Source organism: Maylandia zebra, linkage group LG3 (genome assembly GCF_041146795.1).
Source record: "Maylandia zebra isolate NMK-2024a linkage group LG3, Mzebra_GT3a, whole genome shotgun sequence".
NCBI classification, from domain to species: Eukaryota; Metazoa; Chordata; class Actinopteri; order Cichliformes; family Cichlidae; genus Maylandia; species Maylandia zebra.
The window spans coordinates 55,235,802-55,254,054 of NC_135169.1; the positions used below are offsets into that span (position 1 = coordinate 55,235,802).

Consider the following 18,253-nt stretch of genomic DNA (forward strand, 5'->3'; position numbering starts at 1 on the left):
TAGAGACTTATTCATCATGAAGAAAACAAGACAGTCGATCGATCCATTACTTGCGCAAGGGAGGCCTCGTCTGTGTCCAGCACGACAATGACCCCAATGGTGGCCTCCTCTCGCTGCCTTTTATTGACAATCCTCAAACAATAGTTTACAAAGCACCTCCCCTTGCAACCCCCCTTTGGTTACATAGACAAGGCACTGTATGTAAGTGTGTGTGTGTGTGTGTGTGTGTGTGTGTGTGTGTGTGTGTGTGTGTGTGTGTGTGTGTGTGTGTGTGTGTGTGTGTGTGTGTGTGTGTGTGTGTGTTACCTCCTGCTGACCAAAGGGTCGTAAACCCAGGAAGTTTACATCAAAAGAAACAGATCTTTCAGATAGGATGTATCTACAATAAAACCTCCCCCAGCACAGAGTGGCTGGAAAGGTGGTCAGGATCAAAGGGATGGCTTTGATCCTACTGCTTAAACTAAGACTGTACAAATTTAAGAAACACAATGGCAACATTCAACAATTAGACTTAACATTTCCCTCCTTTTTGTCATTGTTCTTAAATTTCAACTTATGCACCCTTTGTTTGGACAGTGTCAGTATAGATTTCATTCATACACAGTAAACTACATCCTATACATAAGCAAATCAGTATCAACAGTCCAAAAACAGGAATTAATTTTTTCAAAAGAAGATGCCACCAAGGACCAGACGGTAACCAAGCTATCCAGCCTTGTGGCGGATCTACTCCTGTCGTGCAATTCATTATGTATTTCTTCAAGTAAACAACTGAATGTCAAAGGTCAAACAAGAAGAATCATCATTCTCAAAAATCATATGTCACTACAATCCAACTGTATACAGACATAGGTATTTAAACGCATCAGTTGACTTTATTGTTTGTCCATATGGCTCTCAGCTAACTTCAAAGCTGCAGCCTGGTCAACACCCTTCTTTATGACTCCTATCAACCCCCCAAATCTTTTCACTGTAGGCATCCTGTGGGGGTTAGAGTCAACTGGTGAATTATCTGCATTTACAACTCTTCTCCTGTCCTGTTGTCACCACAGAAAAAGCTTTGTAAAGGAAATTGGATCAAGCTGTTTTGAACTTCTTGGCTCGAAACCTCAAGTGTTCATGATGTAATGTAGACAAAAGGCTTCTCTGTTTACATCCTTCTTGCAGAAGACAAAAGAATAGGTGATGTTGCCATGTTCCATGGTTGATCTCCAACTTGGGCTAATCCATTGTCCTTCATACACATAGGCAATTGGCCTGTTTCCAGTTCGTTTAGCTGTTCAATGTCCTGCAGCAAGTCATATTCTTTGAGTCAGACGAGCAGGTCTGTCTCACCAGAGCAGTTCACCTTCCCAGCTACTGGTGAATCAACCTTCCATTCAGGTTCAGAGCAGTTGAAAAGTTGGCAGTGTTCCCGGATGTGTTGCTAAAGCAACCAGACAAACTGCCTCGCTCTCAGTGATGCTATAGGGCCACAGTCCAGAAGAATGTGTAGCCAGTGGCATCACAAGCATAACCATTGGTCTCATTCTTTATGTGAGCGGTTGTGTTCTTAAACTGCCACCAGTAGTTGTTGAAAACCCATGCTGGTACTGGGTGTGGTTTGCTCTGTTCCAGTGCGCTCCCTGTCATCCCACTCAGGGTCCACAGGCACAAGAAGATGCACAGCACATTCCCAGCCATTCTGATGAGTACCTGTGGCTCAGTTGGTTTCTTCACCGGATTGAGACGAGGGGCCCTGGAGGCTTTCCCCCCCCCTTTGTTCCCGGTCTTCCTGCCACTTACTCCGAGCTGGCCTGGATGTGTGTCACCTTCTTGCAGTGCGCTTGATATATCCAAGTGTTCCTTCCAGCAATCTTCACTGCTGTGGTCGTCGTCAGCAGCATCCGATATGGACCTTCCCACCATGGACTGGACCAGCACTTCCTCTCCATGGCCTTATCAACATCCAATCTCCAGACTTCAGACTCTGCTCCTGCGGAGAAACAGAATCATCTGGCAGATCATTTGTTCTCATGACTACTTTACTTTTAAACATTTTCAAGCATCTAATCTGCTAATACGCTCTCTCTTCTGCTTTTCTATCATCACTACAGAAGACTGGAACTCTAAATGCTCTAACATGTGTAATCTCAAAGAGTCAGACCATTCTCTGTTGGAGTAATCCTCATGTACTTATTCTATACAGTCTAACCATGTCCTGCCTGTCTTCCTAAATCTTAACTTTACTGTTCCATTAGTTCTCTCTGCCTGCAAAAGTTTTTTTTTTTAAAAAGTATTTAATAATCCTAGAATGAGTATAACGACTGCTCATTTCCCTCCTGTTTGAGACATGGCAAAGCCAATGGCTCAAAATAGCAGCAGTCTTATACAAATTATCAGGCAGTACTGGTTTATCACACAGATAAAAAATCATCCTGCAAGCTTGCTCCCTCTGTAAGTCACAACTGTTTTCCTGCTGTAGGTGAGTGGGCCTGCATGTCTGCTGATGCTGTACTGATAAAAGGTTAACACCATGTTTAACTACAGCTGCTTCTTTTGTGATCTTATCTGCAAAAACTTTCCCTAATGCAACTGGATCTTTCCCTCACATGTGTGCTGCACATTTACAAACGGCAATTCTACTGGTTAATAACACTGCCTCCAGCAGATTTTGCAAGAGTTTGGTGTGTTCTGCAGGTTTCCCTGTAGAGGTTGTCACACCTCGTCTCACTCACTGCACTACAAAGAAATGTACAGTAGCAAATGTATACTGCCTATCAGTGTATATTGTCTCTCTACAGCTTTACACACTTCCGTTAAAGCTAGCATCTCTGCTGCTCAAGCAAATATGAAACATGCTAGTTGTCCTACATAGATAACTCTCTCTCACTGTCTGCTACAGTAAAACGTGTTCTAGTCTGTCCCTCTGCTGTTGTAAAACTCAAACCATCAGCAAACCAAACCTTTCCCTCAACGAGTGGCACATCTATTAAGTCATCCCTCAGCTTACACTTCTTCTCCTCGCGCTCTCTACACTCATGAGAAGTGCCCTCCTCCGTTGGCAAAAAGGGTTGGACAGATTCAGAATTCTGCACCACTTTATGGTAATATGTGTGGTTGTGAGAGTAACATTAAAGACAAGTGTCTTGTAGGTGTCAGAAATGTAAGTTTAGTCTGCAGTAGTAGACATCTACCTCGTGTGGAACTAACAACGTCAAAAGGTGAAATAAACTATTGAAACATTGTACAGCTTAAACTGCTGCACATACTGATCTCACGCATGGAGGTAAAGCACGAGCAACTAGAGCTAATCTTTTAGGATAGTAAGTTACTGGCTTCACTTGTGGAAAAAGTGCTGTTAGTTATTTTACAGTCACCTGGCATTTGTGCTGTTCACAGAACCACAAGTCCATCGCTGGACCTCCTCTGCGCTGTCACTTTCTGGAGCTTGGCACGCTCCCTCAGGTTCCATTTTCCAACGCTGCTGAAGATTTAACCCTAGAACACTATCGCTATAAATAGTAACACGATCACTAATGCCGGGTGATTTTTACCCGATATAATATAACCAATGAAAAGTAATCAAATATATCAAAATATGACAACACATGACAAATTAGAGTGGTCTTCTTTTACTTTCAACTGTGCCATGTCTAACAAAATGAAAAATAAAACTCCTAAAACAAAATAATGACTCTGGAAAGCTGGTCTTTGGTCCACCCATTCCTGGGACATTTGAGACTTCCCTGGTGATGGCACAGGCTCCTCGACACGCAAACAGCTTGGTTGTCTTCCTTAACGTCAACGTCGAAACTCTTTCATCTTATTTAAGATTTGCTGTGCAAAGTCTCCTCGTGACGATCCTTTGGAAGACCAGTAACACAGCTCTCTGTGCTGAAGGTGATCTCCGATCCTCCTGAAAACTCTCTCCTGGCCTCAGCTTCCATCTTGTGGACGATCCTCTCAGTCACTCCTTCTCGTCATGGCACCTCACGATATCTACAAATTAAAAAATGACACTCCTCTCGCCACACGGCTTTCGCCATGTGTCAACTCCCCAATGAGACATGTACAAGAGTGTTGCACAGTCTCCCTAAAACAATCTCCAAGGTTTGTCCCTTGGAGCAGCTTCACTCCAAGCTGTAACCCTGTGTAAAAACATTAGTCAGCATTGAAATGTTCAGCTTGTTTAGCTCCCAGCTCCTGTATCCTAGAAGACAAAGTCTTAAAATTAAAACAACTTCACATTTGCAACCAACTATAGATCATAAGAGTAATAAATTCAGCATCACAGAGACAAGTATCATTGCAGGTTTATTCTAAACTCATTAAACTCCTACTTTTCCCCATAATTTGTTCCAAATTATTTAACATCTCACCGTCATTCCACATTGTAATCAGTGACGTCCCTTAAGTTTGTTACTCACCATGAGCCCAACAGTGTGGTCAGATAATGGGCCCCGATGTAACTATTCTGTAACCACTGCACATCTGTTCAATTGTCACTCGTCTGTCTGTGCTGAATCCTTTACAAGCACTCTTAAAGAAAAACAACATTAGCCAAACACAAGGTTCATCCCGGTTGTCAGGTGTTGGCCATCCAGATTCCAGAGGAGCTGTGAAAAGTCATAAAGTTAACACTCGCTGTGGAAAAAGTAACAATGGTCTCATCACAGTATGTCTCACACTGCATTCATTTCTTCCCTGTAACATTCTCTCAAAAACACAGTGTAATTTCATCATCAACATATAGCCTGTAACTACAGTTCTCTTCATACAAAATCTCAGTAATCCTGTGGTAGAGAAACATCATTAAGTTGTGTCCTGCTGTAAACCACATGATCAAATCACATGATTAACCATCTGCTGTAAAGAGAAATGTAAATGTTAGCGCTGCGCAGGTGTGTACACACTTTCTCACAGTAATCTCTGTGAGCAACACAAGGTAGTGAATGACACACACATGGTAAATTCACAGACATAGAATTTAAACTAAAAAGGTTAAATTTTCAGAGTTCACATAGTCATGTGACCCAAGTTTCCTCCTGTGGTCTCCTTCTGCTCCTGCGACAGAGACACATCCACACCTTTGTCAGGTGGGGGTTGACTTCACACAATGGTGTTAAGTCAGTCAGTCTTGTCAGCTTTTGTCAGTCAGTCAGTTTCCCATTTATTTTAAAACTCTTACTCATTCACTCAGTGATTCCTTCTTTTGCTAATTGTGGAAATTATCGTCGCATCCGTTTCCACGCTCAGCAAAACAACGTCATTTCAAAAAGAAAAATAATTTAGACTGGATTTTCTCGCTGAATCCTTTTGGACAGGAACTTGTCTCAAATAAGTGGATTTCTCCTGAGCCCATTTTAATTTTGGAGAAGCTCACTTTGCAACAGTTTTCTCGACGACGCTTCGATTCTGATCGTGCTCAAACAGAGATCATCAAACAAAACTTTCAGTGCACCATGAAAGTAACAAAATAAAAGAAAGAAAATAAAGGAAATCAAAGGAAAGAAAGGCCTTGTTTAAGTCATGACACGTGTTCTTCATGCCAGGGGGATAAATCGTCACAACCCAATTGGCAGGCTCAACTTAAATAACAAAAGACAAATCAAACAGCCAGTTTAATCTCAAACATTCATCCAATCAGCCATACACACAACATACAGCATAACCCTGTTGTCTTAGCACATAATAAGTTTTAGTTCTCATGTAACTAAATGTGTGCCATGGTAAAACTTCTTCACACACCAGAAACTCACAATCAGCTCACTCAGCTCACTCATTTAAGACCTCTCATCTATGATGCAACCATCTGTCCTCCTATAATATTCAGTCCACTAGTCTATGTATCACTTTCATCTTACTAGTGACTTGGACAAGATGACAAACAGAATCTCATGCTTAAGATGCTGTCTGGTCTTCATGAGTATCATTTATGTGTAAATGCATGTAGGGTTAGTATAGTTAATGCATTTTCAGTATGTTTTTGTGTTCTTCTCTCATCACACTTTCATTATTCTCATCACTGCTTAAAACAACACACATCTCTCTCTGTTTTTTTTTCTTTAACTGTACTTTTCTCCAAAACAGAAAATAGCATTACAGCTGTTTCAGACTTAGAAACACCAAACACTCTTCGTGCTATCATTCATCCACACAACTATTTTATTTCTTTTTGTCCACTGGGCAGGTGACCTGCAGAATCACGTCTGCCCCAGCTGGATACCTTTCACACACACCATGACGTCAGACACACTCACGGACTGGATCAGGAGAAAAACTTTCTTCATCTTCACACTCTGGGACAGAAACACCATATGTTTTTTTTGTTTGTTTGTTTGTTTTGTGTCAGGGATGGATATGTAGTTGTAACGTTTGTGTTCACTAACTTTACTTTCTGTTTCCTACCCTGCCCAGTCTGTCTTGGACTCAGTGCTTTTCCCAATGTCTCTCCATACTCAGCCTCTGCTCTCTCACGCTCTTCTCTGGCTCTACTTTCTGCTAACATTCTTGCTTCTCTCCTCTTCTGAACCTGCTCCAGCCACAACTTAGCAATTGCTAACTGCAATTCCTTCCTCTGCTTCGCTTTACCTGTTTTACCAGCTACACTTACAGCTATTCTTTCTACCAGCATTTTACACTGAACTTCCACTAATGTCCCTTCAAATCCAAATTTCTTACGCCAACAACCTACATAATGCGTGCTGCCTGGTAAAAATTTCTCCATAAATTTTAAATCTCCTTCTAAGGCAGACTTACACATTTTATTCTCCATTAACAATCAGCCACACTCACGCAGACCACGTCTGGCCCGCACACACACACAACATAGGCCTATCGCTTGCGTCTGCACGCACAGCTAGCGCTCTCTGTTGAAAACTCTCTAACGCCCCAAATGGCGGAGATTCCGGACTCCTTCACGGCGGAGACGCCGAACCTAGGTTATCTCCACGCCCCAAATGGCGGAGAAGCCTGCGTCTCTCTCACGCGGCTAGCGCGCTCCCGGACTCACGTTTAACGCACAGCCCGTAGCCGCTCTCTAAGGCCTTCTGTACTCACTGTTTGTTTACGTTCATGGGAAGAGCCTCTGGATCCCGTCAATCGTCATCCATCCCGAGGGGAGGTCAGGAGCAAACTTCCCGGCCTGGTGGCAAGCCAAAAACACCAGGGCTTTACGTCAATCATCCCAGACGTTGCGGTGGCGTCCTCTCCCTCTCCTCGGTGGATGCAATGTGTTAGGCTCCGGCTCCGAAGGACCAAATAAATGTTGGGTCTGTGTTTCCACAAACCCCGCTAATTCTAGAGACTTATTCATCATGAAGAAAACAAGACAGTCGATCGATCCATTACTTGCGCAAGGGAGGCCTCGTCTGTGTCCAGCACGACAATGACCCCAATGGTGGCCTCCTCTCGCTGCCTTTTATTGACAATCTTCAAACAATAGTTTACAAAGCACCTCCCCTTGCAACCCCCCTTTGGTTACATAGACAAGGCACTGTATGTAAGTGTGTGTGTGTGTGTGTTTGTGTGTGTGTTACCTCCTGCTGACCAAAGGGTCATAAACCCAGGAAGTTTACATCAAAAGAAACAGATCTTTCAGATAGGATGTATCTACAATAAAACCTCCCCCAGCACAGAGTGGTTGGAGAGGTGGTCAGGATCAAAGGAATGGCTTTGATCCTACTGCTTGAACTAAGACTGTACAAATTTAAGAAACACAATGGCAACATTCAACAATTAGACTTAACAGTAACACCACCACTTTACTCTGTTCTACCTGTCACATCATTTTATCAGGAAACAAATATGCTCATGTTTTTACTATGTTTGTCTTGAAGATGTAAGAAGATCACATGGTGCTTTTTATTATTGTGTTGGTTTGTTTGCTGTCTCTTGGATGGAGCCCAGCTGTGCGTGGCCCCTGGGCCTGTGGTCAGAGTGTGTGCTGGATAATCCGGCCCAGGATGAGGCCAAACTGACATGGGATGAAATGTCTGTCACATAATTGAGCTTTGTGATAAATGTACGACTTTAATGTGAAACATTCAGAGTTTTTTCTCTTGTTGTGTTTGTTTGAAGCTGCTTCCTGTTGGCTTCAGCTGTTTGGAGTTTCCATTTTCTAAACTTCTACATTCTGAACCTTCTTCAGCTCTGAACAGATGATGAAACACTGAATGATTTCAAGCTCACACTTTGTCTAATAAACTTACATCTTTCATTCTTTATACAGATTGATGGACTGTGGTTTGTCAGAGATCAGCTGTGATTATCTGGCAGCAGCACTGAAGTCCAACCCCTCCCATCTGAGACAGCTGGACCTGAGCTCCAACAACAAGCTGCAGGATTCAGGAGTGAAGCATCTGTGTGGTTTCCTGGAGAGTCCAGGATGTGGACTTGAAACTCTGAGGTCAGTCAGCATGTTTTAGTTGTGCTGAGATGAATGTGATGTGAAAGTTGTGCTGACACTAAACTGCAGACATCAGGCTGATATTATACTGATCCACACTGAGGATCTTCATGGTAAAGTCTGTTTTCTTCTTCTCTGGTTTAGTCCATTGACTGCAGCAGAACAATGTTCACATTTCAAACAGTGAGACTCAACGTATGGCCCGCGGCCCACACGCGGCCTGCCCACCTTTCCTGATTCAGAGAGAGGGGACCCTGATTAACTGTGTAGTGTTCTTCCTCACAGTTCTAAGTATCAGACACAACAATGAATAATCCACAGCTGACTGTCTTTAGCAGGTCAAAGGTCACGGCACACAGCAGACAGTGGGAAATATTATAACTCTGATCATTTATCAGCACATATCCATATGTATAAAAACAAAGCTGACACTGTGAGACTTGATCAGAGGTGTGATCATCACAGCAGAGGCCTTTGTGTCAAAGTCACTGAGGATCAAACAGAAACACATGAAGCAGATTTTCCTGTTCTGGCTTTTTATAGCAGATAACCTTCAAAATATTCTGCAGTCCATCAAAAACTGAAGCAAACCATGAATCAACATGTGAACATGAGCTGATGCTGCTGAAGTGAAGCAAAGTTACAGAGGTTTGATTACAGACACAGCTGAGAGTTTGTAATCTGTCATCATTTTAAAAGGTTTACATTTCTTCAGTATATCCACATTTGCAGCTGCTACCTCAACCTCCACTTGTCCAACACAACTGCTGTCCACTGCCTCCATGACATTGTGATTTTGCTGTTGGTCTTCTGTCAGATCTTCATCAATCACTTCTGCACGGGGCACACCTTCAGACTCTGCAGCTGCATAACGAAAGCCTGTAAGATAAAATTAGACATAAGGTAAATGTACACCAATATTCCAATGACAGGTGTGTGATTCATCTGGAAGTTATGTGCGGATTAGTGTACAGTGATAGCAATTTAGTATGTTTTTAGAGGGGGGGGGTTGTTTACCTCCGATGGGTGCTCTTTTTCGCTTCCGTTGCGTACGCCTTGAGTGCCGGTCCGAGTCTGATACAGGTATGTCGTCATGCCCCATGTGCAGTGTTGGTGCCCAGTCTGGATTTGTTACATCCATTTCATATGCTGGTTTGCCTGCAATAATGCCAAATCATAAGCTACTCAGTCGACATGATGTGGTTCTGCAGCATCACACATTAGCATGTTTTATCTCATTATCTATGACCGCAGCACGTTGAAAATAACACTAAAAGCCTTTCAAGAGTGATATGAATTAATTTAGAACTCACCGGAAAGAAAATGCCGTGAGCAAACCAACAAAAAGCTGGGGATTGCAGAGAACTCGATATCCGCTCGTCTCACCGCTGCAATCCAAGCCTGACGTCTTTGTTTAGTAATATCGGATACATGGGATCCCTCACGTTGCCTCCAGGATGGAAAACGATGAAAAGAGAGCCCGTTATCCAGCTTCTTGCCTTCACGATCGTGTGATCTAACGTTGCAACCGACAACACAACACGTACGATCCATAGCTGAAATGGTATCCTTTGGCTGGCCTACTGTCATGGCGGAAGGGGGCATGGCCCATCTCCCGTGACATCACGCTCCAAAGCCCTATAGGTGGGAAAATGTACCATGTCGACCAATCAAAAATGATATGGAAACATGACATTTGGTTGTTTAGCAAAAGGGGGAAGTTTTAGGAGTGACCGGCAAGAGAGAGCGAGTGAGCGAAAGAGAGAGAGAGTTTTGATACGTGAGAGATTTGTGACGTTTACCGTGTTTGGTCTCAAGTTAGTTTGTTGTCTTGTGTATTTAGTGTGTAGCTGTTGTTTTGTTTTGTGTGTCAGTTCTACTAGTGATCGTCACAGTTGCTGCCTTAAAGCCAACAAAGGCAGATTGCAGTGTAAACGCTGAGTGACACACCTGCTGTCAGACCTGCAGGTTTATCCCTGTGCTGTTCTCATATGTGTTAGAGTGACACAAACTATTGTTTGACACCTGATTGTTCTGTAAATAGTTTGAAATGATTATATGAAAAACGTCTGAGCCTTGGCTGCATTTTTTGGTAAATAGTACCATATAACTTTGTTGTTTGCAAAACGTGTGCGTATTTTTAAAAATGTACAATCTCTATTTGCATTTCAAGTTATGAAGATGATTCGTTAAACATGTGTGTGGTTTTTACAGTCAAAATATCACTTTCTACTTGTATTTTAAATTTTGTCTGAATTTAGATAAATTGTGCTGATACAGTTGGTCAAAATGAGAAAATAACAGATTGGCAAGATGAACTGTTTTTAAAGGTAAAATATAGAGGCCACATCAAAAGTAGTCAAGAAGGGTTAAAGGCTAAAAGCAAAGTTGTCACCAAGTACTGTTTATATTTGTGTGTATTGCTGCAGCTTTTTTGAGTATTAATTTGGTGCCTTTGTGTGAAATAATGGTATTGTGAGTGATCCATATAGTCACAAAGAATAGCCACTTGTTTCTGTGCTACCAAAGTTCCCCGGCTTTCATTCAAAATGTGTTTATCGTCAGCACCTGCACATTAAACTACTTAAACATTATAAATGTCTTCAAGCTCACACTGAGGCCTGTGGGGTACTATCAGCCACTGAGACAGTACACACATTTATGTGTTTGTATATGAATATTTCATACTTTAATACTGCCTGTTTATTTAAGGGAGATGAACAAAATACATTGGAATTGTACAAAATAATATCATGGATGATAAATTAAATAGATTTTAAGTAGATGCTTGTGCATTCTTAAAGTCTTATATGTTGAACTGAACTATGTGATCTGTTCAAAGCCTTAATCTTAATTTGAAGTGAAATGTGCATTTTGAGTTTATACACTATGTATATAAGGCGACCGTTTCCTTTTGCAGTATTTTTGTGTGGTGTACTTTTCTATGTCTTAACAAAAGGGGAACAAAGGTGTTTAAGTTCACCTAGGATGATGTGTTTTAATTTTCACATGGTCTTGCTTGAATTTGACCCTGACAAAGGCGTATGAACTCTGTCAGCTGTTTGGAGTTTCCATTTTCTAAACTTCTACATTCTGAACCTTCTTCAGCTCTGAACAGATGATGAAACACTGAATGATTTCAAGCTCACACTTTGTCTAATAAACTTACATCTTTCATTCTTTATACAGATTGAGGGACTGTGGTTTGTCAGAGATCAGCTGTGATTATCTGGCAGCAGCACTGAAGTCCAACCCCTCCCATCTGAGAGAGCTGGACCTGAGCTCCAACAACAAGCTGCAGGATTCAGGAGTGAAGCATCTGTGTGGTTTCCTGGAGAGTCCAGGATGTGGACTTGAAACTCTGGGGTCAGTCAGCATGTTTTAGTTGTGCTGAGATGAATATGATGTGAAAGTTGTGCTGACACTAAACTGCAGACATCAGGCTGATATTATACTGATCTACACTGAGGATCTTCATGGTAAAGTCTGTTTTCTTCTTCTCCGGTTTAGTCCATTGACTGTAGCAGAACAATGTTCACATTTCAAACCTTCAAAGAAGAAGAAAAATCCTCCACTGGATAATTCACTGTGAAACTCTCCAACTCTTCATTCCACCTTAAAGTCTGTCTGACACTGAAATCCAAAGCAAAATGTGCGTTTGCTTTACAGACAGCAGTCCAACACAAACATACACACATCATCCAAAACACAGTCCAACATCCAAATCTCCTCCACTGCCAGCATGAATGATGGGAAAGAGAAGGAGGAACACTCTGACATTCAGGGTTAGAATGAGTTTCATGAAGCAGACTGTGAAGATCAAAGCTGCATTAGAAAGCTTACATGAATGAATGAGTGGACAGAAGTGGACAGAGATCATCTGAAGCACTTCAAAGGCTTTAAATCAGCACATTTCTCTTTATTCTTTATCAACTCTGTTAGTTTCTCTCAGTTTTCTGTGGAATGAAGCTAACAGCAGGCTAATAAGATGCTGACCAATAGGTTTCTATTAAAGGTTGTAATTTGTATATGAAAAAGTGCTTTGGCTCAGCAGGGATCAGCTTACAGGTAGAATACAGCTGCTGGATGGGATTAGCATGTCATAGCTATCTACCAAACTGCTAACTGGGGGATTTCAGGCCATCTATGGATCATTTTTGCTAACTGTTTATTCAGCTTAGGCTCACAGGGCTGCAGCCTGTGCCCTAGCTGTCATAGGGCAAGAGGCGTGGTCCACCTGCACAGGTGAGCAGTCCATCACAGGGCCAACAGAGAGAGACAGAGAAGCACTCTCTCACATCCACACCTACAGCCAATTTAGAAGCACCAATGAACATAAGCAGCATTTCATTGGACTGTGGGAGAACATCCAACCTCCACAGAAAGGCCAACAAGCTTCAACCTACAACCTTCTTGCTTTAAGGCACTAGTGCGAACCACTTTTCCCCATTTCAGCCCAAATCCTGCATCTTCCTGTTTCTGACTCCAGGCCAGCTCCACTAACACTTTCTCATCAGACACTGCCACCTAGTGGAGGAAGTCTTAGTCCCATTTGAAGCTTCAGATGACAGTTAGTTCCTTTACAAAGAGGTGGAGGTGGTGGGGCCACAGCACCATCATCACTGAGTGCCATAGGACACTTAACCTTTGTTTCCATATGCTGGGAACTTCCTGTTGTTCCAAGGAGGACTGGAAAATGTGTGAAAATCTCCCAGTCAGTTCCTCACAGCACACTTCAATCATTTCCCTCCCACAGCATCAGGACCAGGGCTTTTTCTCTCTTTGGTCCCACTAAGAGATTTCCACACAAACACCTCATCAGTGGGACTCTCAGAGCTACCAGCCCTTTGCTACAATCACAAAGCTCTTCATTGAAATCAATGATATCAAAGCTGGAATCAAATGAGTCCAAGTCTTCTGCTGATTCAGCATCACATTCATCTTTGCTCCTTGTTCTGCATCCCCACCATGGACTTCATTCCTTTCCAAGCCAGCCTTGAGTGTCCTTTATTCAGCTCATCCTCTGCTTTACTTTTACACCTGATTTTAGCTGCTTTATCTCTCTTTCAACAAGTTTCTGTGCCTCCATCTTTTTCTTCTCTCCCTCATAACAAGACGGCTTCTTCTGCCTGAGAACATGTTGGAGTGATTTACTAATCCAGGGCTGCTTATTGGGGAAAATACTTCCTGTTTCCAAAGTAATCCCCATTTTTCCCAGAAAGAAATGTAAGTAGAAATCGATGATCTAAGTGAGAACATGAGCCTTTAAAAAGTCCCAGTGGGTGCAGTCAAAGCAGTCCCTCAGTCCCAGTATAGAGTCTTTGGTCCAGACTGGAACAACTGTGTGCCCAGTTTGAGCTCTCTTCAGTCCTGTGACCTGACAGACCCAGAGGGGCCATCACATCACATTTAGAAGCTCCCCTAATGGAGCCACAACACATGTCCAACACTTAGTCTGTCTTGTTGGACCAACTGGAAGAAATGATTCAAGGACTTAGTCACAGAACAGAGTTTCAAATCTCCAAAATCCAACTGGCTGCATCAGGACATATAGTCTGAAACTCTGCACAGTTTCCTGTTTGAAGCTGCTTCCTGTTGGCTTCAGCTGTTTGGAGTTTCCATTTTCTAAACTTCTACATTCTGAACCTTCTTCAGCTCTGAACAGATGATGAAACACTGAATGATTTCAAGCTCACACTTTGTCTAATAAACTTACATCTTTCATTCTTTATACAGATTGTGGGGCTGTGGTTTGTCAGAGATCAGCTGTGATTATCTGGCAGCAGCACTGAAGTCCAACCCCTCCCATCTGAGACAGCTGCACCTGTACGGGAACAACCTGCAGGATTCAGGAGTGAAGCAGCTGTCTGATCTTCAGCAGAGTCCAGACTACAGACTCGAGACTCTGAGGTCAGTAGAGTGATGGAGTGAGTGGGTGGTGCTGTCAGCAGTATTGTACTAAACACAGTCAGTATGAAACAAAGATCCAGTGTTTCCTGTAAAGCTGCAGCTTCTCAGTGAAGCTGTGAGAGGAGAATGGTGACAGGCTTCAGGATTGGACACAAACACTTCCTGTTTCTGACCTTTATGGTCACCATAGTAACGGCTGACACGCTCTGATCAAACACTGTCAACAGCCAATCAGCTCTCTGAACAAAGCAGCACGCAGACCAATGACTGCATTCATTTCCAAGTTTAAAGCAGTGAAGAACACAGTCTGTAGGTGAGGAAGAATTTAGTGAGAGCAGATGTTTGGATGGAATTCCTCCAGTTAACAGCTGGAACCGTCCATCTGGATTGTTGGGCTTGTTGTTGGGGTTCCTACAGAGCTCAGAGTGGACACACCAAGGTTCTTCTAATGAATGAAAGTCCAAACTCAAACTAGGAGGGAAAAACATTTTCATCAACTTCAATAAAAATCCAAAGATTAGAAAAAGTGAAGCAACAATGAGTCCTAGTACAGTCCCAGCACTGAAGTCCCTGCTGCTGATGAAGAGTCTCTGGAAACACTCGTTTATCTCCTCTGCTCTTCCTTCTTCTCTCTGCAGGTGGAGGCGATGGTAAACAGGACGGTGTGTGTGCTGAGAGAGGAGGAGCTGTGTCCTGATAATCCAGAGAGGTTGAAGCAGCAGCAGCTTGTGTGTAGAGACGCTCTGACTGGGCCATGTTACTGGGAGGTGGAGAGGAGAGCTTCATCCAGCAGTGACTGACAGTGCTGCAGAGTGAACTGCTCTGAGAACAGCTCCACTGTCAGACACAATGTAGAGTCCAGCATCATCCCTGTGTGTCCCTCTGGATCTGACAGAGGATCATCAGTGTATCTGGACTGCTCTGCTGCTGCTCTGTCCTTCTACAGTCTCTGCACAGTCTCTGTCTGACTCTGGCTTCAGACCCTCCTGGATCAAACTCACCTGGAAAGACTTTCAAACATCACTCAATAGATTTGAATACAGAATATATTTGATATATACTGTAGATGTACTGTAGAGTTGCAGTTTGTCACTTGTAAATACAGTCTGTGAGCAGCTGTGAGCTGAAAGATCTTTCTAGAAACAGGAAATGTTTTCACTCTTCTGTTGCTTTTTCATATATTTCCACAACATTAATATTGATCCCACCTGTCTCACCTGTTTCATGCTTTTATACATAATAACAGGACACGTGTGATCTGAGCGCTGCTGTGGTTGCTGTGCTGCACGTCTTCATTTAGATAACAGAGACATCTAGTGGTTCAGAGGGAGAACTGCAGGAGGTGGAGCTGTGTTTTAGCATGGAAAACTTTTTATCTTTTAGGCGCAGATACAAATATGACAAGTATCAGTGTGAGATACAAAAGGTCACATCAGTCAGCAGAGGGAACAGTGATCACACAGCAATGTAAGAATAGAAACATAACAGTGACAGGGTTTATCCCGAACCGCTACATTTATTTTAATTTGCGTAGATTATTTAATCTTATATATAGTCCTGCTAGGTGTTCAGATGATTCTGTGGTAATAGCTTTGGATGCTGAAAAAGCTTTTGATCAGGTCGGGTGGCCGTATAAGTTTACTGTATTATGCAAATTTGGATTTGGTGATTCTTTTATCAATTGGATTAGAATTTTGTACAAAGGACCTATGGCCTCGGTAAGGACTAATAATGATGTATCAAACCCTTTTCGATTGCACAGGGGCACGCGACAGGGAGATCCCATTTCTCCTTTTATTTTTGCCCTGGCCCTAGAACCTTTAGCAGCTCGTATACGGCTAAGTTCTGATATACTACCGATTATACATCAGGGTATTCCTCATAAGTTCTCCGCTTATGCTGATGACGTAGTCTTATTCATATCAAAACCTAAGACCTCGATCAGTCCACTATTGCAGCTTATTAACGAATTTGGCTCTCTCTCAGGGTATAAGATAAATTGGACGAAAAGTGAACTTATGCCTCTGTCGGATGGGGTGGACATGGCTTATCTGCATAATACTCCATTTAGAATAGCGCTAGATAAGTTTGAATGTGTCGGTATCACAGTCACATGTAACGTGTCACAACTTTTAAAGCAAAATTGGGATAGAAAAGTTAATCAATTGGAGAAGAATATTGAGTTTTGGATCACATTGCCAATTTCCATGGTAGGGCGGATTAATGCCATCAAAATGGTAGTTTTGCCCAGATTTTTGTACATCTTTCAGTCAATCCCAGTGTGCATTCCCCAGTCATATTTTAAAAAGCTGGAATCTATTGTATCCTCCTTTGTTTGGTCGGGTAAGGTTCCTAGAATTTCCAAAAAGCATCTTGTTAAACATAAGACTTGTGGTGGCCTTGGACTCCCAAATTTTAGATTATATTATATGGCTGCACACTTAAATATTTTTTCATTTTGGCGAAGGTGTACTCCAGGTGCTGATTTGGAAGGACAACCTTCATGGTTGATGATGGAACACCTGTCTTGTAGACCAACTTGTCTTCCAGCCCTGCTTAATAGCCCGATAAAAGTGAAGAATACACTATATGGCAGAAATCCTGTGATTCAAAATTCAATTAAGGTCTGGAACCAACTATTGGGCACAGTAAAGGCTCCTAAAATGTATTTGGATGCTCCAATATGTAACAATCATGCCTTCAGGCCTGGGCTGGAGGACATCACGTTTGTGACATGGCAGGGAAGAGGGATTTGTTCTCTCAAAGATATTCACATTGGTGGACATTTTCCATCTTTTCAGCAATTGAGGGTGAAATTTAATCTTCCAAATTCACATTTTTTCAGATTTTTACAATTAAGACATTTCATCAAAGCATCTATTCCACAATACAATTTGATTCCTCGAAACTCAGTGCTTGACAGCTTCATATCAGTTGAGCCCTATACTAGAGGTGCTGTGTCTCGCCTTACTAGATATATACAGTCCTTCATCTAATACTTTTAGGGAGCAGTGGCAGGAAGAACTGGGGGTGGATGTTACTGATGATCTCTGGCAAGAGTGCATTAAGAATATATATTGTAGTTCTATAAATGCTAGACATTGTCTGATCTAATTTAAGGTTGTGTATAGGTTGCATTTTTCTCCCACTAAAGTGGAAAAAATATATAAGAACGTTTCAGCCCTCTGTGTTAAGTGTTCAAGTGGTCGAGGAACTTTATCTCACCTTTTCTTTCAATGCCAAAAACTACAGCTTTTTTGGAATCATTTGTTTGATTTTCTGACCAAGGCCATTGGCAGGGAGGTCCCATGTACCCCCTTTGCAGCATTGTTTGGGGTGTCTGAACCGGGATGGGCAAGAGACAAGACAGAGACGCAGGTTGTGTCAATGACCACACTTGTGGCTAGAAAGCTGATACTTCTCTGCTGGAAGTCTGATAAACCTCCTACCTTTGAAATGTGGTTGAGAGAATTTGGAAATGTACTCCATCTGGAGAAAATCAGGTTTACCTTGTCTAACCGAGAGAGTGTGTTTTATAAGATTTGGCAACCAGTCATTAGCCTGATAAACTTAAGTGAAATATACTCTGTCTTAACATTTATGTATGCTGTATTACCACCTTGTTGACTTGCCGTCCACCTTCTATTGTGTTCTTTTGAAGGTGATAGTTGTATACTGCTCAATTATAAAATCAATAAAAATATATTGAAAAAAAAAAAGAAACATAACAGTGAATCTGGATATGTATACAGATGGAAGCAAACAAACAGGATGTAACACTACATTAAAGCCACAAATGTGAAGAAAACAAACACAAAGGAAAATATATTTGATCTCAGGAATCCAAATCAGATGCTTTAGAGCAGGGGTCGGCAACCCTGGGCACGCGTGTCACAGCTGCCACTTGAAGGGTTAACTGATGGCACGACCATAGCTGGACTGGCCATCGGGCAT

At 42.3% G+C, this 18,253-nt stretch overlaps 1 protein-coding gene and 1 long non-coding RNA gene across 2 annotated transcripts in view; one reads left to right on the plus strand and one right to left on the minus strand.

Annotated features, from left to right (window-relative positions):
- LOC112433843 (NACHT, LRR and PYD domains-containing protein 12-like) overlaps window positions 1-18,008 on the plus strand; it is a 129,999-nt gene extending 111,991 nt beyond the window's left edge. The window contains exon 10 of the mRNA XM_076882480.1: window positions 14,938-18,008. Coding sequence (XP_076738595.1) covers window positions 14,938-14,953 — 16 coding nt within the window. The 3' untranslated portion in view covers window positions 14,954-18,008. The remainder of the gene's footprint in view (window positions 1-14,937) is intronic.
- Window positions 43-7,616, minus strand: LOC143416832 (uncharacterized). Its single transcript, XR_013097084.1, has 2 exons — window positions 7,042-7,616; window positions 43-3,981 (listed from the first exon to the last, which is right to left on the minus strand). It is a non-coding gene; the product is annotated as an uncharacterized LOC143416832 (long non-coding RNA).
- Window positions 18,009-18,253: the final 245 nt, after the last annotated feature.